This window comes from Prunus avium, chromosome 3 (genome assembly GCF_965620075.1).
Source record: "Prunus avium chromosome 3, drPruAviu1.hap1.1, whole genome shotgun sequence".
Classification (NCBI taxonomy): domain Eukaryota; kingdom Viridiplantae; phylum Streptophyta; class Magnoliopsida; order Rosales; family Rosaceae; genus Prunus; species Prunus avium.
The window spans coordinates 29,656,376-29,681,257 of NC_142286.1; the positions used below are offsets into that span (position 1 = coordinate 29,656,376).

Sequence of the window (24,882 nt, forward strand, 5' to 3'; positions counted from 1 at the left end):
TATATCGCATAGTATTCCTAATCCAACATAGAAAAGAGGAAACAACTATGTGTAAATATGCAAGTGCTAACCTGTTCTTTACAGGCTGTGAAGCCTGTGCTTAGATTCCACCTCCAAGTATTTCTTCTTTTTATGTTTGGTGGAAAGTAGATTTGTATTTTAAGGGTGTCTTTGATGAATCATCACAAAGGGTGGTTAGATTATAATGAAAAATAATTTGATCATGTTCGACAATCGGCATATGAAGGATGGGTATATTTTTGGCTATATAACTCTAATAAGGTTTCACCACCACCAACCATCACATTCCCCGGACATAAATAGAAATTCAATTTGAACTTGAGTGCAAGAGAGCATGCTCGTTGCTTTAATCAATTGATATAATCTATATATGCACGAATGTATTTTTTTTATAACTAATTGTGTGAAGGAAACCTATACGCTAACAATTCACGAAGGTTATGTGTTGTTACACATGAATTGGGTAAGTTTCAAAAATTACCTATTCCGTGAAAGGATAATTACTCAATAAAGAACACAGAAGAATTAGGAAGGCGTAAATCAGCGTCAGAGCTTATTCCTTTCTATTATTAACTGCTGTCAATGTTAAGTAAATCGCAGTCAAACAAAACCGTCCCTCCATCCAAAAACCAATTAGTCATCGCAGTCGCGTTGGCTTGGCTGGTTCTATCTCTTCACCAAAACACGCTTCTTTACGACTCTCTCTCTCCGTTCCCTCTCTTCGCTTAGCTCAGAAGCTCAATTTCCATGGCCTAATTTCTGTCGGCGAATAAATTTGAATTACAGTTTTTACCCTCCTTGGATCGGTCACCTGTTTGCTCCTTGGAGCCCTAATTTTGGAGCTGGTTCAGCTGATTGATCTGTGATCTGTTTGGTGGACTGATGGCTTCGGCGAAGACGGCTCGGTCCAGAGGCACGCCGGTCAAAGAGAACGGCATCAAGCTCGAGGAAGGCCTCAATGTCTTCAAGTCTGATAAGTTCGATTCCCAAGGCTATGTTCAGTCACGATGCTCTCTCAATGAAAAGGTCAGTTTTTGCTCTTGCTATACAGATAAATAGATATACACGTTGATTTGTTCCGCTGTTTGGTTGCTGAGAAACCATGGGAAAGTTGAGAAAGAAGGAACTCTATGTTAGAATTATGAATGCAGTGCTATTTTTGCTTAGTCGTAGGATTTGATTTCTTTTAGCAATTTCCAGATAGGCTCTGAACTTCGATTTTATATGGAATTACGAAATTTCAAAGGGCCAAAGTTAAATTTATATACTTGAACTTTGCTTGCAGGAAATAAGACAATTATGTTCATATCTTTTGGACTTAAAGAGAGCTTCTGCCGAGGAAATGCGTAGAAGTGTCTATGCTAACTACACGGCATTCATACGGTGAGTTTTCATTGAATGGTTAATGTGAGAAGTTTGTGAGTTTGTTACATCCTTCATATGCAATCATGTTCCGAGGTGCTTCACTATAACAGCATTGTATTTGCTTGGTATATGCTTGGGTATTTGGGTTAGTTTTTGACACATTTGACACAATATTTGGATAGCGAGATTCTTTAGATTTTAAGTGTAGTATGTAAAATATTCCCACCATTTCTAGCTCTAGGTAAAAAGTATAAGACACTCCGTTGGTTCATTTAAATTGTATTTCACGTAGTATGAAATTTTATCAATGAAATCGGTTGCATGGACGCATCAAGTTTTCTTTTCTTAGTAGTTTGGTTTTTGCTGCTGTGTTTATGGCAGGCTTACCCAGATTTTTTCTTTCAACTTGTTCAGAGTTCAGAGCTAATTAAATTTGAGATCCAAAATTTTATTTGTACTTGGTGCAAGGCATAGTAATTGTGTTTTGTTCTTTAAGTGAGAGTTGAAGCATTTTCGGTTTTTGTACCTTTGTGTGTTTTCTTGTTGCTTTAGTTTTATGATTGATAAAAGTTGGTATCCAAGGTAATTTACTGCCAATATGGTCACACTCAAAGTGATTGTATTTGATATTTTCATTTTTGTAATTAGGAACTTCCAATTCCTGTCTACCTTTTTGCATAATCGACTCTTGTATGGGTAACTTTAATGTATTTAGTTAACTTAAATGCCATTTTCACATTCCATTGGAAGGTTAAACTAGTTTGTTCTTCAATTATGGAGTCATTTCTTTTGATACACCATTCTTCGTTGAGTGTAATTTGGATTTTATGTTAACTGCACTTCTTACTCACAGCACTTCCAAAGAGATATCAGATTTGGAGGGGGAGCTTTCTTCTATCAGAAACCTGCTATCTACTCAAGCTGCTTTGATTCATGGTCTAGCTGAAGGAGTTAATATTGGTTCCTTATCTGTTTCTGAAGGTTCTACTGCAAATGGTGTATTAATTTCTGAAGATAAAGAACCTTCAGACCTGGAAAAGTGGTTAGTAGAATTTCCCGATCTCTTGGATGTTCTGTTGGCTGAGAGGAGAGTGGATGAAGCTTTAGATGCCTTGGATGAAGGCGAACGTGTGGCTGCTGAAGCAAAACAACTGAAGCTGTTGGATCCAGCTTTACTCATGTCTCTGCAGAACTCTATTGTCGAGCGCAGGCAAAGGTTAGCTGATCAGCTTGCCGAGGCTGCTTGCCAGCCTTCGACCCGCGGTGGTGAACTTCGTGCAGCTATATCAGCACTTAAAAGGCTTGGGGATGGCCCTCGTGCACACAGTTTGCTGCTCAATGCACATTTCCAAAGATATCAGTATAATATGCAAAGCCTTCGTCCATCGAGCACCTCATATGGAGGAGCATATACTGCTGCACTCTCACAGATGGTGTTCTCTGCTATTGCTCAAGCTGCCAGTGATTCCTCGGCTATATTTGGCAAGGAAACAGATTATACTTCCGAGCTTGTGATGTGGGCAATAAAGCAAACCGAGGCTTTTGCCCTTCTCATTAAAAGGCATGCATTGGCTTCATCAGCAGCTGCTGGGGGATTAAGAGCTGCTGCAGAGTGTGTTCAAATAGCATTAGGTCATTGTTCCTTGTTAGAAGCTCGTGGTTTGGCACTTTGTCCTGTGCTTTTGAAACTCTTTAGGCCTAGTGTTGAACAAGCACTAGAAGCTAATTTAAAACGAATTGAAGAAAGCACTGCTGCCCTAGCTGCTGCTGATGACTGGGTTCTTACATATGCTCCAACAGCTACACGGCAACCTGGCAGGCCTTCAAGTACATCCCTTAATACGACAGCATTCCAACATAAACTCACAAGTAGTGCACATCGATTCAATTTGATGGTCCAGGTAAATGATTTTTCTCCCGCATAAAATCAATTGATTAAGTTTCTGTGTGTGTGTGTGTGTGTCATCCCTCGTTTCATTTTAGCTTCATAATTTACCTGATCTTGCAGGATTTCTTTGAGGATGTAGGACCATTGCTCAGTATGCAATTGGGTGGTCAGACATTGGAAGGTTTGCTCCAAGTTTTTAATTCATATGTGAACATGCTCATAAAAGCATTACCGGGTTCAATGGAGGAAGAAGCAAACTTTGAAGGTTCTGGGAATAAAATTGTTCGTATAGCTGAGAATGAAGCTCAACAGATTGCATTGCTGGCGAATGCATCATTATTAGCAGATGAGCTGCTTCCACGTGCAGCCATGAAGCTGTCTCCACTGAATCAGGCTGCATACAGGGATGATCTTCGTAGAAGATCATCAGATAGGCAAAACCGGCATCCTGAGCAAAGGGAGTGGAAGAGGCGTCTGGCCAGCTCGGTTGATAGATTAAAAGATAGTTTTTGTCGTCAGCATGCTCTAGATCTCATTTTCACAGAGGATGGTGATAGCCATCTTTCTGCTGATATGTACATAAACATGGATGGGAATGTGGATGAGGTTGAGTGGTTTCCATCCCTAATATTCCAGGTATGCTGAATACTACTTTTCTCTATTGTCATTTCTGTTTGAACTATTTTCTTTTCCTTTTTTTATAACGGACCTGCAATTGCTAGTCAGTGGTATTCATTTCAAAGTAGTCCTCTGCTAATCTGTTTTGCATGTTTCATATCATTGTTAAAGAAGAATACATGTCCTCTATGGTTATGAGTGCATTTAGCACTTTGCCTGACAACTTGGTTTTTTAAATTTATTTTATTTTTCTAAGGGTTTTCTGACTTCTTGTTGGAGGATCAACGTTGCTATAAAAGAAATATCTTATGTATAATTAATTTTTGTCTATTAATAATACATGTATATCTTATGTAATGTACAACTAATCGTTCTTCATGTGTGCATACATGTACATATATAATTATTGCATTATTTGTTATTTTAATTTTATCCTTTTCCCCCTTTCAAGACTTGAAAATTCTTTTACGATAATTATGGTTATCAATACTCTAGGTGCCGTTCAATTATACTCAGAAAAGAGATTCTATGTATATGGATATCATATGCATATATGGAAATTGAACTTATTTGCAAAGTATTCTTGGACGCCTACAGATTTGTATATTAATGTCTCTGTTGCATTAGTGTCAACAGTACCTTCAAATTGAACTACTTTACTTAGTTACCTTGAATGGTATTGTTACATGAGCTTCAGGTGTGAAATGCCATCCTTACACTATCTATACTTTTGGTTTGTTATTGACTATCCGAACTAACAGCAAAGGCTTTTGAGACAATCTAAGATTCCAAAGAGGCATTGATCAATTTTAAAGTTTAAGGACATTAGAATTGACCCAAAATTTCAGGGGGCATATGATATCTCCCTTTAGATGTGTATATGCATATTCAACTTATTTGTGGTGCATGCAAGTGATCTGAACACTTTCTACTTTTTACATGCTTTTCTTATTGATTTTTTTTCAAGTCCTAAGTTTCTTTTGTTATTTTTTCCCAATCCAGGAACTTTTTGTAAAACTAAACAGAATGGCCAGTATAGCAGCAGAAATGTTTGTAGGCAGGGAAAGATTTGCTACATTGCTATTAATGAGACTGACAGAAACTGTCATATTGTGGCTTTCGGAAGACCAAAGCTTCTGGGATGATATTGAAGATGGGCCAAGGCCTTTAGGCCCTCTTGGCTTACAACAAGTACGGAATTTCTGGTCACACCATCTATTTATTTTGTATGTGTTGCATTGTATTTTCATGTGAAGATTGTTCTGTTTTAGCAATGTGAGAAGGACCTATATCATACAAAGTAGAAAATAAGTAAATGAAGATAAAAAATGTAGAAGAAACAAAGAAAATAGGATGGAAGGAAAAATCATGGCTTGGTCTATTTTGAGAGAGGGAGGGGAGAGTAGAAGGCCTGTCACAGTGATAGCTCTAGTTTTTTGCAATCAATCTTTCAATGCTGACTGTATCCCCAACCTATCAAGCATGAAAAGGACTTCCAAGATGTTATGCCACTCCCTTTTTTTATCTTCTTCCTTTTGCTTCCCAGTTTACTAACTGATAATTTATACAGCCTATCATTGGTTAAAAACTTACAATCTTTGCATGCCTACAACTTTTTGATGAAATTGTTGTTAAATTAGAAATATGAACTTAATGCAGATTACTGACCAGAAATTGTATCATATTAAAGGGTTATCCTAACGAGGACTCATACTCAATGATATATCACAGCTGTCTTCTCGTCATAATTTTGAGGAGTTGCCTCATTGAACACCCAATGCTCCCTCCCACCCCAACCAGCCATGTCCTACTAATTATGTTCTTATTATAACTTCTTTTATCTGTTGCAGTTCTATCTGGATATGAAGTTTGTCATATGCTTTGCTTCACAAGGTCGTTACCTATCTCGAAATTTGAATCGAGTTGTAAATGAGATCATATCGAAAGCCATGACAGCATTTTCTGCAACAGGCATGGATCCCAATAGGTATGCTACTTTATTTAGTTTCCTAATATTATCATCATCTTGAATTATATACGTACGCATAAACATAAATGCACATATTTGAAGCAGCAATACACATTGTAGTATGAAATTGCAACTTATTCTAGTTTTCTATCCCCACACGGATAAAAATTGCCGGCTTGTTGTATATGTAAGCACAAGTTAAACTGGAAAATGTCCTGGTAGCTTTTAAACAGTTGATTTATTTTATGCTGAGCTTTATTTTTATTTCAGTGTGCTTCCGGAAGATGACTGGTTCAATGACATGTGTCAAGATGCAATAGAAAGATTGAGTGGAAGACCAAAAGCCGCAAACGGGGACCGGGATCTTAACAGCCCAACTGCTTCCGTTTCAGCACAATCAATCTCGTCTGTTAGATCTCATGGGAGTTCCTGAGGCGGTCAGTTTCATCCCTGTAAATTAAATAGAAAACCATCCGTGTATCCTTAGAAGTTTTTTTCCCTCCAATATAATTTTTGTCGACCATGATCCTTTTTGTCATTTTTGTCATCTTCTTTTTCTAGTGTAAGGCCCTACATTTCTGTAGGATGATATTTGTTGTCATAATTATGGGTAGGAATTCGTTTTGAATAATTGAGTTTGTAAAGTTGTTGATTGCAATTGTTTAATTTTAAATACAAGTTTGTATAATTCTTTGACCAGTGTGGGATGGAGTCTGTATTGATGTCCAATCATCACCTGATTTCATGTGATTATGTTGTCTTGGCAACCAATAAAATTAGATTTCTTGCGTTTGCTTATAAATGAGCTTGAAGGTGCTATAGGGATAAGCCTGTAAAATTGAAGATCATTTGTCAAAATTTTCAATCTCTCGCCTTTGCCATGGATAGTCGTTCTCATGTGTAAGGTTCTATTGTAAGATCCGGATCCTCTGCTTGACTAATGTCGTGGCCTTGCCACCACATTAAATCCTAAGAAACCTGCATCTCTCTTACAAGGAAATTTTTAGTAAGCTGTAAACATAGTCGCATGTATTGTTCTAATTGCTGACTTGGGATGATAATTTTATTATTGAGTTGGATACTTGGAGAAGATGAAATACATAAATAAAAAAAACACAAGAAAAACTCAACAGCATGTATTGAGTTGTGAAACACAAGAAAAACTCAACAGCATGTATTGAGTTGGATACACAGACGCATGATGATTATTTGATTATTTGATTGTTGAGTTGGATATAGAGCCGCATGTATTGTTCCAATACAACAAGAAAAAAAAAACGTCAAAAAGGAAAACTCATAACCTAATTTCCGCAAAAATTTAATAAAAGAGGAAATATATAAAGAAAGAGAGAGAGAGAGAGAGAGAGAGAGAGATGGATACTTGGAGAAGAGTGAAGAGAATAACCTTGGAGAAGATAGTAGAGAAGAACCCTAGGGAGAAGAAGATGAAAATAACGTCGTTGGATTTTTCCCGTGAACATGTGTGTTCTTTTTCCTAGCTGTATAATTAAGCATGTATTATCTAAACCGGAGTGTGTGAGTTGTATTAGTTAGTCAGGTAATTAAATAATACAAGTAGACACCAAACACCTGACATTGACTATTTACTCTTATCCAGAGTCTAATACGGTGTACCAAACGAGCCCTAAATGGTAGCTAGTGATGTACACAGTCTGATGGACTGAATTAGAACATACAATACATTTATTTATGTCAAAGTAGTCTTATTCTAATTCTAGGTATGCTAAATATAATTAAGCTAAGAAGTAGAAATTGATGTCACCATCTCTGGCAGTACTTTGTAATTCATTAATTCGTATAGGTTTCTTCTTATTTGGTTCAGTAATCAAATATCCATTAACAATTTGAGTTTGACCACAAGATTTGAGTGTTGAACAATACTTTTAATGCAATGCACTGCATCTGCATGCTTACAGCCTAAATCACGTTCATAGCACATTTAACTATTAACTATTAGATGTCATGAATGAATATTTTATTTGCGCACTGAATGTTTATTTCTGCATTGAAGGTTTGTCCTCTCTCCTTGGGTGAGGAAGGAGAGTACTGAATTTCCAGAGTTAGCATATTGTGATAGATTTGGGGGACAATATTCCAAATACATATCTCTCAGTTGTGATGATGTTCCTCTCCTGAATTGGCGTACACCAATACAAGTGTATGCACATTTTATGATGGCTTTTAAAGATACTTTCAAGAGCTATCTCGATAAGTTATAATATATGCTGACTTGTATATATTGGGCAGTTTATGTTTGCACGTGGATGTGAATGAGTTAATTTGCAATTGATGGGGGCTATTGATGAGACATTCTTCATAGGTGCCGGTGTGAAGTCTTGGAATTCACAATATGGCCGATCTGAGCTGCTTATGCATGGAAAGCGTATTTGCAAGGAAGCTCGTGATATTTTCTTGGGTACCAATTTGAGCTTGTCTGCAAAGATACCAGTTGTATATTGGTATTATCGGACAGAGTCTCACCCATCGGAGCTCACAACGGGGTACTACAACACTTCAGCAAGAGACAGGTACTTACCAGTGGCTCAGATGCTTGTCACTTATGGATTCAGTATGTGATGCTCTTCTTTCGACCTCCAAGACAATAAACAGAGGAGCAAATACAGTAGCCCAGAGGGCTTTCTCAGAGGTCTGATTGCAGCTAATAGGACCTCCAACATACCATTTGAAGCTGAAGTTGTTGACACTTGTTTAGATGATGATTTCATCAAACAAGTCGTGAAGATGTCTAAGGTTTACTGCAGTTGGCTAGAAAGGCCTAACTTCTCATTCAATGTGAGACTAGACTTGGACATGTTTGATGATTGGGCTGAGTGTTATAGTCGGTTTAGACGTTTTGTTAGGGAGATGTGTGATGGAAACCTTGGACTATAGCACATCTCCCTAACAAAACATCTAAACCAACATTAAATACACATTTTTCCCATGTTTGGTAGGTCCATGCATGGGAAATCGTTGCCTTTCACATAAGAAATTAGGGGGAAAGTTTGGGAAATTTAGCCAACATTAAATACACATTTTTCATGACTATATTGTCCCCATTAACAATTTAGAATTACAATATAGCATTAGATGCTTTTTTTTTATTTGATTTTATATGGGTATAATTGGAAAATTAAACAAAATTTGTTTTACATTCCTACATAAACTAAACATATGAAAGGAAATAAAGTTGTATTTCTTGATTACTTTCCCAGAATTACCATGGGAAATGAACCTTCATTTCCAACCCCTTGGGAAATGACATGGGAAGTGATTTCTCTTCAAATCCGTTCTGTGAACCAAATGGGGCCTAAAAGTTTCAAACTCCTGGGTAGGCCAATGGGCCCAGCCTATATGGCCCTATTAAATGAGTCACTTATAAAACATTAAACGCAATCACAATGAATTAAATGTAATCATAATTAATAATAGTCTTCTTTTATAATAATACTAAATGAATTGATTATTAATATTCATACTGGATGAGTCACTAATTTCCTTATTGAACGAAATAATAAAGGCTACAAAAAATCTTGATGATCAATATATCATTGGGAAAGAAGCCCATGGCACTATCTATGAGGCCTCTTTGGCTCAAGTCAAGACAAAGATTATGCTGTCAAAAAGCTTGTATTTGCAGCGCAATAAAAAAGGCGTTCGAGCATGGTTAGAGGAATTCAAACAATGGGGACAATTAAGCATCAAAATCTGGTTAAATTGGAAGACTTATTGTCAAGAAAGGACCACGATTTAATCTTGTATAGGTACCTATAAAATGGGAGCCTTCATGGTGTTGTACATGAAATTAAACTCCCAACATCTACTAAGTGGACTATCACCTACTACAGGATAATATTTAAGGGTGATGGTGAGCATACTCCTTTGATTAATATGGTGAGCAAAAATATTCCCCTTATGAGATTACCTAAAATAAAGCTCAATTTAAATTAAAAAAAAAAGACATCACAAAAGATTTCCTTTTCTATAAAATGACGAAACAAAAGGTGTTTCATAAGGTTTTATTTCTTCTTTGACTTTAATTTTGAATTTTTTGTTTAAAAATAAAATGTAGCATGTGACTTATTTTTATTTTTATTTTGTACCTTTCGTAGTTGAGAATTAGACTTCAAGTGAAAAATAAAAATAAAAAAGTGATGTTAAACGAACCCTAAAATTAACTGAGTACACCCTATTATCATACTATTTATTGAATTACTAATTTACCCTAATATAAAATAACTAAAAAAGATATATTGAATTGTGAAACAAATGTAATTTTAATAAGTACCATACTCACCATATTCAACCCTAATCAAACAAAAGCGAAAAGTCCTACTTCCAAGAATCTTAGAATTAACTCCAACAATTTATTTCATTGTTATTTACTAAATACAATGTGTATCTGATATGCAGACGAAAGCAATAATCATGCAAATTTGTTACATAATCAATTATATGTTCCATGTACCACCCAATTTGTAGATAATGATGATTTGCACAATTTTTCATGCCAAAATATGAACACATGCTTATAAATTATGGTCTTTAGACACCCAAAGGAAAAATCTTCCCAAGTTTCATAGCACCCCATAAATACAAATTTCCTTACCGCAATGCAATTATATGATGAAAAGCACCTAGTGTATAATCATTCTTCATTAATCATCGTAGAAACACACAATTCTAATATCAGCATGGGCGACACATCAATGTACGGATCAACACGAGTTATGAGTGACATGTGTCATGCGGTCTTATACTAATTCTGATCGTAGTTTTACCTATGTGAAGTAACTATGCAAAAACTATCAAATAAGTAAAATTACCCACAGATTGTTATTGTTGGAAGTCATATTTCAGTTTCCAGTATATGCTTTTTAGCATCAACTACAAAAAAATTGACCCACAGATTGCAGGAATTTTCCTTACGAATTTTGAAACATACCAAAATTACAATATTCAACTATTCCAGATAATTCACTGCAAATCACTAGCCATCCATAGAGCACCAATTTATCAATTTATGACCTAACGTTTTAAAATTCGACCAATTTACATGTTTCGTTAATTTGATCGTTTGGTTTTTTGTTAAGTGATGACATGGCAAACGCACAATCCACCTTTTTAGCTTAGGTGTAATTAAATATTAAGAAATAATATTACAAAATTAAAAATTTTGACAGATAAAAATAAAAATAAAACCCTATATCCCCTTACTCTCTCTCCTCCCTCACTTCGTAAGAAAAATTTGAATTCAAGATTTACAAGGTACATTATACATACCCCTTTTATCCCCCAAAAAAAGTTATTGGATATTTAGCATAGGGGTAAAATGATTTTGTAAGTTTGACATGTGGGGAAAAAGAATAGATACTCAAATAGTCTTTTTATTTGGATGAAGAGTCACAATGTGAAATCTTACGTCTATTCATATATGTTTGCTCTTGAGTATCTTTCAACTTTTCTTATGTAGAGGGCTCTTGGCATTGGTTTTCAGCTTTTGACACTGAAACCTGACTCTTATGTTTTTTCTAGTGATAACTTGAATGTGTACATTGAAATTAGAATAAATGGAGAAAGTTAAGCATTCAATATTGAAGTTTTTTCTTTATTTTTTATACAAGCGATATACTAAGGGGGAATCAAATCTAGGACTTTGAGTGCAAGAGTAAGTGTCCACTTGAGCTACAAGTCCCTTGCAAGTTTTTTCTTGATTATATATAATTGAAAACATCTTTTACATTGTCTAAATAAAAGAGAGAGAGAGAGAGAGAGAGAGAGAGAGAGAGAGAGAGAGGGAGAGAGAGAGAGAGAGAGAGAGAGAGAGAGAGAGAGAGAGATTAACATTGCAGCAGAGGACTGTGAATGTGGGGAGTAAATTCTACAAACATACCATGCAAGCACGATTCAATTTCCTCGAGAGTGTGGAATCCTTTGTAACATGCCGGAACACATTTTATGAAGCAATTCAAGTCTACAAATGCTCAATGTGTTGTCCTCCAATCCGGGGGAGTATAAAGAAACCAAGGCTTATCCTTATATGGAATGAAAGAGGAAGGAGGGATAAGGGATTGGCTTTTTGTGTGAGTGAGAAATCTTACATTCATGACTCTTTTAGCTTTGCTTTTGTGCTTTTGAGCTTTTGTTATTTGGAAGTTGAAAATGAATTCAAGATTTATACGGTACATACTTCAGAAATCTTACATATCTTTAGCTTTTTAATTTTCTTACGTTCATGGCTCTTGGCATTGCTTTTGAGCTTTTTACACTAAACTTGAGACTCTGTTTTTCTAATAGTAAAAAAATATAAGATCCGTTTCTGTGACTAAATATGATACTGTGTGCATGTATCTCATAAATTCTCGACAAGCAAATGATCCTCAGCAAGCTTGAAACATTTTGAGAAGGGCTTTTCATCAAACAGCATTATAGATATGGTAACAATTGAGATGATCTTCAGAGGCTTAAAACTTGTAAATGTGTGTGAAAATTTTAGGTTGATCAAACATTTAGTAGACAATACACACCAGTAATCAGTAGGATCCTGCCCAATTTAAAAATGTCTGCACTTCAAGAAAGCTTGAAAAAATCCTCATCATTCATGTTTTAATTTCTCTAAACATTTTAACATTTAACAAGTGATCACCCTAATCTCATAGACCTCAAGAAGTTATCGTTCTGACTCAATCACTAATATGGTTATTATGATAAACTAAGAAAGCTATGCTGCTGGCAAGCAAACTAACTAGTGTAGCAAAAACTGCATAGGCAGAGGATCTTATCAGGGGTTAATAACAGGCCAGTATACCAATACATTAGTTGTGTACATATAGATGCGCCAGAAATAAAATGCATCAGCAAAGTGGAATGTGCATAAGAGACATATGAACTATCATATAATGGTCGTTCATGAATGACGCATACATGTTACGTATAGAAGCAACAAGCAACAAGCAACAGGCTACAGCATGGGAATTTCCTATCTCAGCTTCCGAGGCTGGGCGACTGACTTCAATGTTCCAGCAACTGTGTGTGTGAGAGATAGATAGCATGTTTTGAAGTCATTTCCCTCATAATTACATACGAATGCAACACTATCAAGTAGGACTAAACCTAGTGTAAAGTAGATAAAGCATACCAGTTAGAACAACCCATTCGGAAGATTCAAGAGCTAGCCTTTTATGCTTCTCACTTGGGGATTTGCATCTAATAATTGCTTCACAACATCTCTCATCGTCGGCCTCTTTCTAGGATCTTTATCAGTACATCTGAATGCCACCATAAGAACATCAACAACTTGGTCCATGATACTTGAATCCAGAAGTTCCTTCTTAAGGCTTGAATCAACAATTTGATCAATTTCTTCTGCGTTGCTCCACACTGACCTAACCCATCCTACAATGTCAGTTTGCTCTACAAATGATGGATCCAATGCCTTCTTTCTAGTTATCAGCTCAAGTAGAACAACCCCATAACTGTACACATCAGATTCCACGGTCTTTGCTGGTCTAAATGCATTTTCTGTCACAAAATATGCCAAATACTTTAGTTCATTGTATACCTGAATATAGAAACATTGTTGATGAAAATGAAACTAGAAGAATTACCTGGTGCAATATATCCAGTTGTACCCACAATTGCAATGGACGTCATTGATGCAGAAGACTGATCCAGAAGTTTAGCAATACCAAAATCAGCAATATGAGGCTCCATATCAGCGTCTAAGAGGATGTTCATTGGTTTAACATCTCGATGAACTATAGGGGGGTCACAATCATAATGGAGATACTCTAACCCGTATGCAGTTCCAAGTGCTATCCTGTAGCGGACACTCCACTCAAGAGTTGGTGGGGGTTTAATTTCATGTAAAACATCATGAAGGCTCCCATTTTGCATGTACCTATACAAGATTAAACCGTGGTCCTTTCTCAACCAGAAGTCTTCCAATTTAACCAGATTCCGATGCCTAATCATCCCGAGGGTTTGAATTTCTCTAACCATGCTCAAACGCGTTCCTTCATGCCCCTCAAATAGAAGCTTCTTGACAGCATAATCTTTGTCTGGAGCCAAAGAGGCCTTATAGACAGTTCCATGGGCTCCTTTCCCAATGATATACTGACCATTAAGGTTTGCTGTAGCCTCCAATACTTTGTTGAGTAAGGCAGATGGCCCCTCTTGAGCAGAGATCACAAGTTCCTGCTTTGTCTTTTTGCGCAAGAGAAACATATAAACCAGTACATAAAGCACAAAAACAACAAATAATGAAGAACCCAGGGATATAAATGCAATTGCCACTTTACTAAGACCTCTATGCTTGCTTGATTGACTGTTGCATGGCTTAAAACTGTTGTTTCTTCTTGCACAAGTTGAGCCACATGATGGAAGGTAATTGACACATAGGTAGGGATTGCCCAAAAATGATAATGGGGATGAGTTCAAAAGGTTCATCAATGTCTCTGGTACTGCACCTGTGAAGTTATTGTCTGAAACATCAACCTCAATCAATGAATTCTTATAATCAAGAGCTTTTAAAGTCCCTGTCAAATTGTTATGAGATAGATCTAGTCGTTGTAGTCTTGCCAACTTCCCCAGCTCTGAAGGAATCGGACCTGTCAATGCATTATTGCTAAGATTCAATGCATAAAACATACTTACCAATGCTCCAATTGATGAGGGAATGGCACCTCCCAAAAAATTTCCACCAAGTTGTAGCTCTGAAAGCTTTTCAAACTCTGACAAGAAAGGGGGAATACCGCCAATAAAATTGTTGTCACTTAAAATCAGCGTTGATAAATCTGTCCAACTTCTCAAACTCGATGGAATGGAGCCATTCAACAAATTTGATCCCACATCAAACTTATCCATTTTGGTACAATTTGATAGGCGAGGAGGCAGAGGACCAACCAAATTGTTTTTGAAAAGAGTCAAAGAACCAAGTTCTGCAAGACTCCCTAGCTCCTGGGGTATAACTCCTGTTAAATTGTTCATGGACAAATTGATGACTGTGAGATTGCTACAGTTTCCCAAGCTTGATGGAATTTCTCCACTAATCTCATTGTTGCTGATGTCCATATATGAAAGGCTTGAATTTTTGGCAAACTGTGGAAGAACCCCAATGAGATTGTTCTGTTCCAGTTTCAACCTCCGAAGGGTAGAGCAATTTCCAACATCAGACGGTATGGTACCTTGAAATTGATTGAAACCCAGATTCAACACCCTTAACTGCTTTCCACGGCAAAGATTTGGAGGGATTTTACCAGTGAACTTATTATTGGTAAAATCTAACTGCCACAAACTGCTGTTAATCCCCAAAGTTTGAGGTATAACTCCAAAAAACAGATTGTTGAACAATGATATATTTTTTAGCTGCTTCAGCTCAGTCATCACTATAGGCAGCTCCCCAGTGAGGCTATTATTGTACACAAGGACGTGCTGAAGACTTTGAATCTTCCATATGCTAACTGGAATTTCACCAGTTAACTGGTTCTCGAATAATTCAAGGTCCTCTAATTGAGTCAGCATTCCCAATTCACCAGGAATTTCTCCCACTAGTTGGTTCTTATACAAGTGTAGTTTCTTCAAGGATTCACACTTGCCAAGTTCAGGAGGTATTTTTCCAGACAAATTATTTAGAGGAAGGTACAGGATCGAAAGGTACCTAAGTTGGCCAAAGGAAGATGGAATAGTACCCTCTAAGTTGCTACCCACAGCAGAAAATTGTGTTAAATTACTACAATTTCCAAGTCCCGGTGGAAGGCCTCCACTGAACTTATTGTATGACAAATCCAAGTAAATTAAATTCTTGCAAGTACCTGAACCCAAAGGAATGCTACCCTCAAGACTATTTATAGCTACATCTAGATATACCAGATTCTCAAGGCTGTTCAGACTCTTAGGAAGCTCTCCTGTCAATTGGTTGTGACCCAAAAACAACTCCTGCAATTTACTACAGTTTCCAATGGATGAAGGAATCACTCCTGAAAACTGATTCTCATACAAATACAGATGCACAAGCTCACTCAGATTCCCAACATTTCCAGGGATGGAACCATTCAAACTGTTAGTATATAGATGTACATAAGCTAAGGCAGGAATTGCAAACAAGGATTCAGGTATTTCTCCAGAAAACCCATTTTCATACAAGTCCAAGTTTTCAAGAAGACTACAATTGGCCAAATCTTTTGGGATTGTACCAGAAAATTTGTTGACACTCAAATCAAGAGTCTGCAAGTGCCTAAAGCTGCCAACTTCAGGTCCCAATTGACCAAAGATTCCATAACCAGTGAGGTTCAAGGTAACCACATTGTGGGCATTGTCACATTCTATTCCAACCCATTGGCATGGAGTGGCATCAGAAGCACTCCAGCTTGAGGATATGGAAGCAGGGACAGAGGTCCAATGCTTGGAGAGTGACAATAAAGCCAACCCATCAGAGCTCAAACTAGATACAGTAGATATGAACACAGAGAAGCACAGCAACAACAACAAAAAATTGAACAGATAAAGCTGCATGCTTTCTAATGAGTTGGAGAAAATTACTTGGTAAAGATATGAGCTTTACTGTCAACAGTGCATAGCTAGCTGCTTTGAGCTCACAGGAAAACCCAGCATGCAGATTGAACTTGCCTGTGTCTGAAATGAGTTGGAAACAGAGTTGAAAATGTTGAGAGAGAGAGAGAGAGAGAGTGGATATGTCTGGTTGGCATGTCGGTTTGGGCTTAAATAAAAGATTTGAGCAGTGTACTGTGTTGCTGAGGCTAACCCATAGAACCAAAAAAAGAATAGAGTTAAATTAACTCGACGCGGTCTGTGGTCCCTGTCTGTCACTTTTTGGAGGACTTTCTCTATTCTACAGGAGAGAGAGCGACTTGAGTCATATTTATACTGACAAAACCAAGAAAAAGACTATCTTTCATGTTTTTCTGTGTGAACAGAAGATTTCTTTCTTTCTTCCTTTCTTTTTCTTTTTTTTAACTTAAACTGAAATTATATATTATATGGAAGGTTGCAATTGTATCGTTTTTTATTGGATTATAATTTATATGTCCCCCAGCAGCGGCTACTTGGTCTAAATCAGTGGGCCTTTTCACACAGAACGGTAAGCAGAGCAGAGCATGCTTTCCACAGCCTTTTGACCACAATATATTTATTGACACTCCCTTCCCCTTGGTTTTGTTCCAAGGCAAAGCATGCAGTTTTTGCCATAAACAAATAAACTAACAAGTTTTGTTTAGGATAAATAATTGTCAGTTGTTGATCAACGTGTAAATAACATCGCCATAAAATAATCTCTTAGAATTGTTGTATAAATTATAGAATTCTGTAATTCAGTGTGAAAAGCGGGAATGGACTTCGTCCTGTCCACACGTGGTGTGCCAAGTTCCAAGTAACCATATATTATATGTATGCTATAACTGCACACGGCCATACCAACAATGTTTTTCCTTTTAAAAAAACTAAGTGCAGTGGTAAACAAGGTTATGTGCATGTAGGTTAATCTTGTTCGTTGATGCATTGTGGACCATATATATATAAACGGTGAAAATCAACTTATAAGTAATAATTTCATTATTAAGACTCATTCGAGCGTGTGAACGACTGATTATACCATTCTTCTTCCTACTTATAATAAGGCCCTACTTCAATTCTCTATTCTGACTTTATGGGGGAGTAGAAAAATGGATCGGAGTAGTTAGGTGTGTATACATACATACAGCAGCTGGAGATTCAGCCTTTTGTGTCAAAGAAATACTGGGTGGAGCCTACGGACCATGACTAATTAATAACATATATGGTGGGGTTTTTATATCTAGAATTAATTTAGCTTGTGGTCCATACGGATACACAAATAAATATAGGTGGTCAATTATTTGTGTTATAAATGAAATAAAATAAGACGAAGGGGCTTACCAATAATTTTGATATATTCTTCCTTTTTATGATAGTGAAGTAGATGATATTAGGTTAGGTAGAGCCAAGTTGTAATGGGAAGCAACTCGCAAGGAAAAAGAAAACACAGCTTTCCCTCTGCCCTCCTCCTCCTGCCTCTACTTTTAGCATGGCCTACGGAATATTTCAATTATAAGAAAAATAATTATGAGACCGATCTTATATTATTGTATGTTCATAGCTGATGTTATCATATTAAAGTATCTAGTAAAAGAATCATGTTTTAAATAATATTTTGGAAAAAAAAATATTTTGTTACCATCTTGTATCCTTCTAAGCAAAAGCTATGAAGTTTATGTTGTAAACTTGTACTACTGGAAACACCAATGGAAGTGTTTATGTTTAGTTACCGGTAGTTCTAACTTCTAATTGAGTAAGTTAATGAGTTTGACTTAATTGTTCTTTTAGTGAATTTGGTATGATTTTGAGGCGTGACAATTTTATTAAATGAACACATATAATGAGATTATTTAAAACAAAGCTAAAATTCAGATAGAAAGAGCTTATATAACATCATACAAAATTTCTTTATCTTTTCCAATGATGAAACTGAATGGTTAAGGTAATTGTTTCCTTTTTTGAAGATGGAAAAGAACTTTCCCACTACTTGTGAACAAAGTTATAACTTGAACTTTAAATTTTTTGTTTAAAAATAGCATGTGGTAGTGGGGTTCGTTTTGGTCAAGTCCATTGGTAGTTGGGTTCGTTTTGGTCAATTCCATTGGTAGTTAGGGTTGATAGTAGGTGAGATGGAAAAGTTTGCTTAGGAAATCTGTGCAATGGAAGATCTTGAATTTGAGACTTTCTACACCAAAAATATTCTCTTAAACGAAAGTATTCGTGCTTGGTGGCTAAAGATCAGCCTCATGAAACTCCATTGGTAGTTCGGGTTGAGAAGTGAAAAGACAAAATGATAGTAAAAATGGCAAAGATGGTTTCTCGGGTTCTCACCCACAAGCAATTTTCTTTTTCTTTTTTTCTTGACTTCATACGTCTCATGCATAAAAATAAGATTGTATTTTTTCCAATTTTTTCTGGAATCCTAATTACGCAAAAAAATTCCCATTATTTTTCATTGAGTAAATATTACGTCTATTATAGTTTGGCACACAAGTCATCAAATAAGACCCCGTCAATCTTTTTCGTGCACATCTTAACAAGCACATACAAAAGTGTGAAGGCAAATATCCAAATCAATGACTAGTGACAAGATCAAGAGCACCATATGAGGTCAACTAGGGCATGCAGAAAGTGAACCAAGAATTGAAAACTACTTCAAAAAGTAGCACCTTACGGAACGTTAAACTCACTTCTTTCTTTTTCTTTTCACTTTTCCATGTTAGTCTTCATAACCTATATTTCATTTCACTTATAGTTAATCAGTGTCGCCCCCAAGGACCAATGATATGTTGGGACGGTACTACTAACAAGCTAACTTGGGCTATAGCCAGGAGACTTGTTTTTTTAAAGACTAAAATAATACCCTACTCTAGGCTAATTTTATTAACTAATCCCCACTAGGCTGGCTAACCAAACAAAAAAAAACCTAACACTCTTATCAATAAGTTTGTACATAAGATAAATTTAGCCCACGTCATTTTCAAATCCTGAGTTCGTCCCTATATTGGGTTGGTTGGCTTGTTTGTCGGTTTGGGCTTAAATAAGCCAAAAAAACCTTACCTATAACGAGGAGGACAGCACTGTTTCATTATCCCCAATTAATAACATAATGACACGTGGAAAATTCATCCTACATGTCATTGTGTTATTGGTCAGATATAGCAAAAAGTGTTATACCCGTTGCATAAAAGTGTTTTAGCATAGCTTAATATTGTGTTGTTGAGGATAATATGGTTACTTGAAGCTTGCCACTACACGTGTGGATAGGACAACTTATAGGGCTTCTATTATACAAATTTTCTATATTTCTAAGAGATTATTTCTGCTTTATTTTATGACGATGACTGCACACGGCAGTATCTTCTTTTTTTTTTTTTTTTGGTAAGTAAAAAGAAGGAGATGAAACACGAGGACTTTTCAGGAAGTCACCTATCTTAATATTACTTTTGTCCAAACTCGCTTAACGTCTTTTTTAATTTAGTATGATGTCATATCAACATTATAAATACAAGAAATCCTTAACTACTACGCGTGTGCAGGTTGATTTGATCCGTTGATACATTGTACATTGTAAATCTTACATATATAAAAGGGGAAAATCAACTCCTGCATGTATGCGATTGATCATAAGAATTTGTTAACTAGTCATGATCATAGTCTAAAATATCGATAATATCAACGAAATATCGAGTATATTATCGTTTTTTTGGGTCACGGATATTTCAGAACGTATCCATACACATTTCATATAAATATCGAGAATATCGACGATAATATCGGAAAATATTGATGTCAATAATTTCGCTCACACCTCAACAATATTTTGTCAAAATATCGCTATAATATTGAAAATATCGATGTAATAGAAAAAAGGAAGAAAAAAAAACACAAAGTACACACGCAAAGGGGACTCGAACCCCTTCATATCCCATTCCTTTTGGGATGAAATCGAGCAGCTTATGGAAAGAATATGAGACCCAATCTTCAAATGATTTTGCTTATGGACAACGTCAACCAATATCGGATCCATATGGGTGGCATGTTAACAATAACTTGCAAAACTATTTTGAAGATTTATCATTTGATGACTACTCATCACAATACACTTACTCTATACATACAGATGATGAAGACAGTGAAAAATTTGAACCTCATAGGAACTCAATATGGTAAGTCACTCATGTATCTTACCATGCAATCAGAGGCGGACCTACTAAGGCGCAAGGAGGTGCAGCTGCACCTCCCCTCGCCGGAAAAACAATTGTAGGTGCTTAAAATTGCCCCTTTTACTTTTATTTATTTTTATATTACTCCATTTACTTAAGTTTACAATGTAAATAAGGAAGTACCCCCCATTTGGATTCAAATAAAAATATTAGAAAATCAAATTCCCACCAAATCAAAATATGAAAATTCGGTTTTAGTGCAAAATACGATTTAGGCTAAAAATGATGGCTCATTAAGTCAATATATACTTCATACTAAGATCCCATAAAATCAAGTTTTCTTATTTGATGTGTAAGGAACAAAAGCCGCCAAAAATTATCTTGAGAAAATGATTATTCCGAAAAACCATTTTTCATACTTAGTCAATATTGCACCTCCGCTAAAAAATTTCTGGGTCCGCCAGTGCATGCAATGTATGAAGTGTAAAATATTGTAGTAAATCATTATTTATAAATGATTATGGTATGTTTAATCTTCTTTCATTAATTACTACATATTTTCTACACTCACACAGTGTTTGTCAACTCACTACATAATCAACTTAAATAAGTTAAACTCATCATGCAATGCATTTCCTTCTAATTTTTTGTGGTAAATTACTAGATAATTGACTAAATAAACATCCTCCAAAGTTTCAATAAAAATTTCCAAGTTATTCTTACAATTTTCCTAGTTTTTATTCAATTTTTATCGATATCGATAATATCCCAATATTTCCATCGAAATTTCCGTATTTTTGGATTACCGATATTTCTGATACCATCAATATTTTAGACCTTTATCATAATTAACTTCATGTATATCAACGGTTAACATCACGAATGATCATACCATTCTTCTTCCTACTTATGATCAAGCCCTACTTCATTTATTTTATTTTATTTTTGGAATAATGAGGCCCTACTGTTGAATGCGTGAGTTCTGACTTTGCGGGGAGTAAATAAATGAATCAGAGTAGTTGGGTGTGTGTACATCAGCCTCCCGACCATGACTACACAATAACAAATTTGAGGGGTTTGTTTTTGTATCTAGAATTAATTTCGCTTGTGGTCCACATGGTCCATATTTCGTGTTATAAAAATTAAATAAGAAGAAAGGGCTTACCAATAATTTGATATATTCTTCCTTTTTATGATAGGGAAGTGTCATTGTAGGTTAAGTGGTTAAGAGTATTTATTTTTATGTTCAGAGTTTATGTTTAATTTTCTTCTCCCTTAATATTGCTTATATAAAAATATAAAAATTAAAAAGATAATGAAGTAGATAATATAGTAATTGCGGATCATTTACATGTGATTGAGTATTTTTCTCGCAAGAAAGTACTACGTGGATCTGGGCGTATTGATTTCAAGGAGACAGAGAGAGATTAGGATATGGGTGAGGGTAAGAGTGGTTGGGAGGTGTGCAAGGGCAGAATCATGAATTTTTTAAATGGTGGGCTAGCTAAAGTTATTAGCTTAAAATCTAATAATAATTTTTTTTTTTTGTACTTACAATTTATATACTCTTTCTAGAAATAAAATATACATTAAATCATATGAATCACGTTGGTTCATAGCTTTATTGATTAATTTCCAATAAGCTTTTTTTTGTTTTTTGTGAAAAGAAGTTTCGGGGGAGGGGAGGCTACCCCATCCCAAGATCAGGGCATACTAAGACTAAGGCCTCTTTGAGACCTTACAGAGGGGGTCTTAGCCCTTTTTTTAGTTTTTACATATTACCCACCAAGAGAGATTGTTAGCAGCAAGACTCGAACCTAGGCCTTGCTAGCAAAGAGAACACTTCTTACCAACTCAACCAACCCTCGTTGGCTAATTTCCAATAAGTATTAACATAAAACAAATACATATTAAATGAAACCGAAGAATATATATTATTAAAATAAAAATATGTTTAATAACATAATTGAAAGTGTACTTTATTTATTTATTTATTGTTACCATGTAATTAAATTCATAACGAATTAGACTTTTTTTAAAAACTTTAATAAGTTATTACATACTGGACTAATTTAATATATAGGTTTTTTTTAACCCCTAAAAAGCTCCTTGTAGCCCATAGGGTAGTTCCGCCCATGGAGGTGTGGGAGGTAGTGGATGGTTTGGGAAGGGTTGGGAAGAGGGGCTGCGTTGAGGTAGGTGGTGGGACAAAATATTTGGTTTTTCGTTTTCTTTTCTTTTTTGTTTTAATTATTACCTTAATTATTATTACCTTAAATATTAGTTTAAGAATTTTTTATTATTTTTATTGACACATCAGCATATCCCTCTACCTGATAAGTCCATAAATTTACACATTTATGTACTCTTTATACTTAGTTTTTGTAGGAGAATTTGATTTAAAAAGGATTTATTACTTTATTTTCTCAATTTTCAGCTTTCCAGAGCAAGTAATTTGTTTTCAATTGAAATACGACTTTTTGGTGTAGTTTTAGTACAAGACTAGTTGGAGATGAAAACTAAGATCTTGAAGATGATTGTGGAATTTTTCCAGAATTTTCGGAGCAGCCAATGAGAGCAGTCTTTAAAGTTAAGTCAGCATAAGGTGCAATCCAGTCAAAACTGTGCTGCTGTGGAAGAATAACTATTTGAAGGCTTTCCTGATTTTTCCTCAAGGCGTGCGATATATGGCTGGAAAGATAAGACAAAGACCTATCATTTACATATTTTTCCCGAATTTTCTTGAAGGAGGAACAACCCCAAATATGTGTGCAAAGTAACTGACGTGTTATCCCAGTCCAAGTAGGAAAAGGAGTCAATTACTTACCAATTTTGGATTTATGTTTTAATTAGGTTTTTCTTTATTTTTGGGCTGCTGTAAAAGCCCAACTAGGGTAGGAATAGACGTGTGGTGTTTTATTTAAGCATGAGAAACAACTTCTTTGGGAGTTAGACAAGCAAAGACTATGAGAAATTGGAGACGCTGGAAGAGTACCGCAATTGGCTAAGTTTGATTGTTTCTTCCTCATGTTTTTGTTTATGTCGAATTCTATGATTATGCGTAACTAATTTTCTATTGCTAGGGCATGATGTAGCCCTAGTATGATAATCCATCTATTGATTGCCACTTGATGTTGGATTCTTAATCATTGTGCTTAATAACTTGGTTGATTATCTTGATGCTTGATCACCATCTAGACTTTTAATTGAGTTAATCGGATGCAAATTAAAGTAAATACCATACTTAATTTGAGGCTTGCTTCTTGTGATTAGGATTTGTAATTCATCTAGGGTAAATACCATACTCCTAGGGTTTACATGCTTGTTGGAGGTTTTCACTAATCTTAATGAGTTTCTATGTGTTGATATTTGACCTAAATACCATAGGCGAATTGCATGTAGAAATATAGGAGTTAGCCAAGATACCATAGGTAATGACAGAACCCGACCCAAATCCCACTTTGGAATCTGTGTCGAACCTTGTGCGTGTCCTACACCTGGCAGGTGTCGGGCATGAATGTCCAGAATACCCCTCTTTCCCTGAACCGTTTAACGAAAAACACACTTAAGGGTTTAACTTTTGCCGAAAAACTGGCAGAGTTTCCCCTGAAAAACGAACATTTCCCAATAAATTTTTCACTTGTAAAAATATACAATTAAAGTTGGAATTCAAAACCAAATCATTCAGCATGCATTAGACAAACGAGAAAATTATTAGATAGCATTGACCACGTGAAACCTTAATGCTAATATCAATAATTTAAATAAAATATGTTTCCCTCTTTCACATATAAAAACAAATTCATCACTTAAGAAAATAATTGTGAATTACATAAAATCTTTAAAACTTAGAAAACTCTCAATCCTTATCTCATAAGTTGGAAAACATATATTTAAAACCTTCGCCAATAAGTACCAAAATAAAATCATAAATTTTAGTTTAAAACTTTTCAAAACTCAAATACTCTCCACCTAGGCGTACCCCTATTCATGATCCGTCAATTCCACTAATATTCCGTCAATTCCAATAATATTCCATCAATTCCAAGTGTCACGTAAGCGACACATCCTCGCAGGTCTCGGAAACACAAAGTCAACCCGAGCCGCATTCCTCGCAGAACTGAGGGGACACATAGTCAGCCCGAAAACACACATCCTCGTAGAACTCGGGGGACATGTAGTCAGCCCGAGAAAGCATATCCTCACACCACACGGTTCAGGCGTCCCCGAAACTCGTGGGGCATTGTCATAAATGACAAAACTGT

At 35.8% G+C, this 24,882-nt stretch overlaps 3 protein-coding genes across 4 annotated transcripts; 2 read left to right on the top strand and 1 right to left on the bottom strand.

The window, feature by feature from the left end:
- The first annotated feature begins 640 nt into the window (after positions 1–640).
- LOC110772802 (exocyst complex component EXO84B) lies at positions 641–6,560 on the top strand. The gene is made up of 7 exons (XM_021977270.2): positions 641–1,047; positions 1,307–1,404; positions 2,240–3,287; positions 3,395–3,910; positions 4,895–5,083; positions 5,743–5,879; positions 6,132–6,560. Exons 1-7 carry the CDS (start codon positions 904–906, stop codon positions 6,292–6,294), a joined length of 2,295 nt encoding a protein of 764 aa, XP_021832962.1. The 5' UTR covers positions 641–903; the 3' UTR covers positions 6,295–6,560.
- A 1,611-nt stretch (positions 6,561–8,171) lies between these two features.
- On the top strand, positions 8,172–8,774 carry LOC110772798 (beta-amylase 3, chloroplastic-like). The gene is made up of 2 exons (XM_088250636.1): positions 8,172–8,451; positions 8,596–8,774. Exons 1-2 carry the CDS (start codon positions 8,172–8,174, stop codon positions 8,772–8,774), a joined length of 459 nt encoding a protein of 152 aa, XP_088106762.1.
- A 3,857-nt stretch (positions 8,775–12,631) lies between these two features.
- On the bottom strand, positions 12,632–16,582 carry PEPR1 (PEP1 receptor 1). 2 transcript variants are annotated; one of them, XM_021977281.2, is made up of 3 exons: positions 13,490–16,582; positions 13,021–13,403; positions 12,632–12,908 (listed from the first exon to the last, which is right to left on the bottom strand). In XM_021977281.2, the coding sequence occupies exons 1-2, from the start codon at positions 16,392–16,394 to the stop codon at positions 13,054–13,056; spliced, it is 3,255 nt and encodes a 1,084-aa protein (XP_021832973.1). In that variant the 5' UTR covers positions 16,395–16,582; the 3' UTR covers positions 12,632–12,908; positions 13,021–13,053. The 2 variants fall into 2 exon arrangements, with proteins under 2 accessions (XP_021832973.1, XP_021832972.1); XM_021977280.2 differs by having other exon boundaries at positions 12,632–13,403; positions 13,490–16,581.
- Between the last annotated feature and the right edge of the window lie 8,300 nt (positions 16,583–24,882).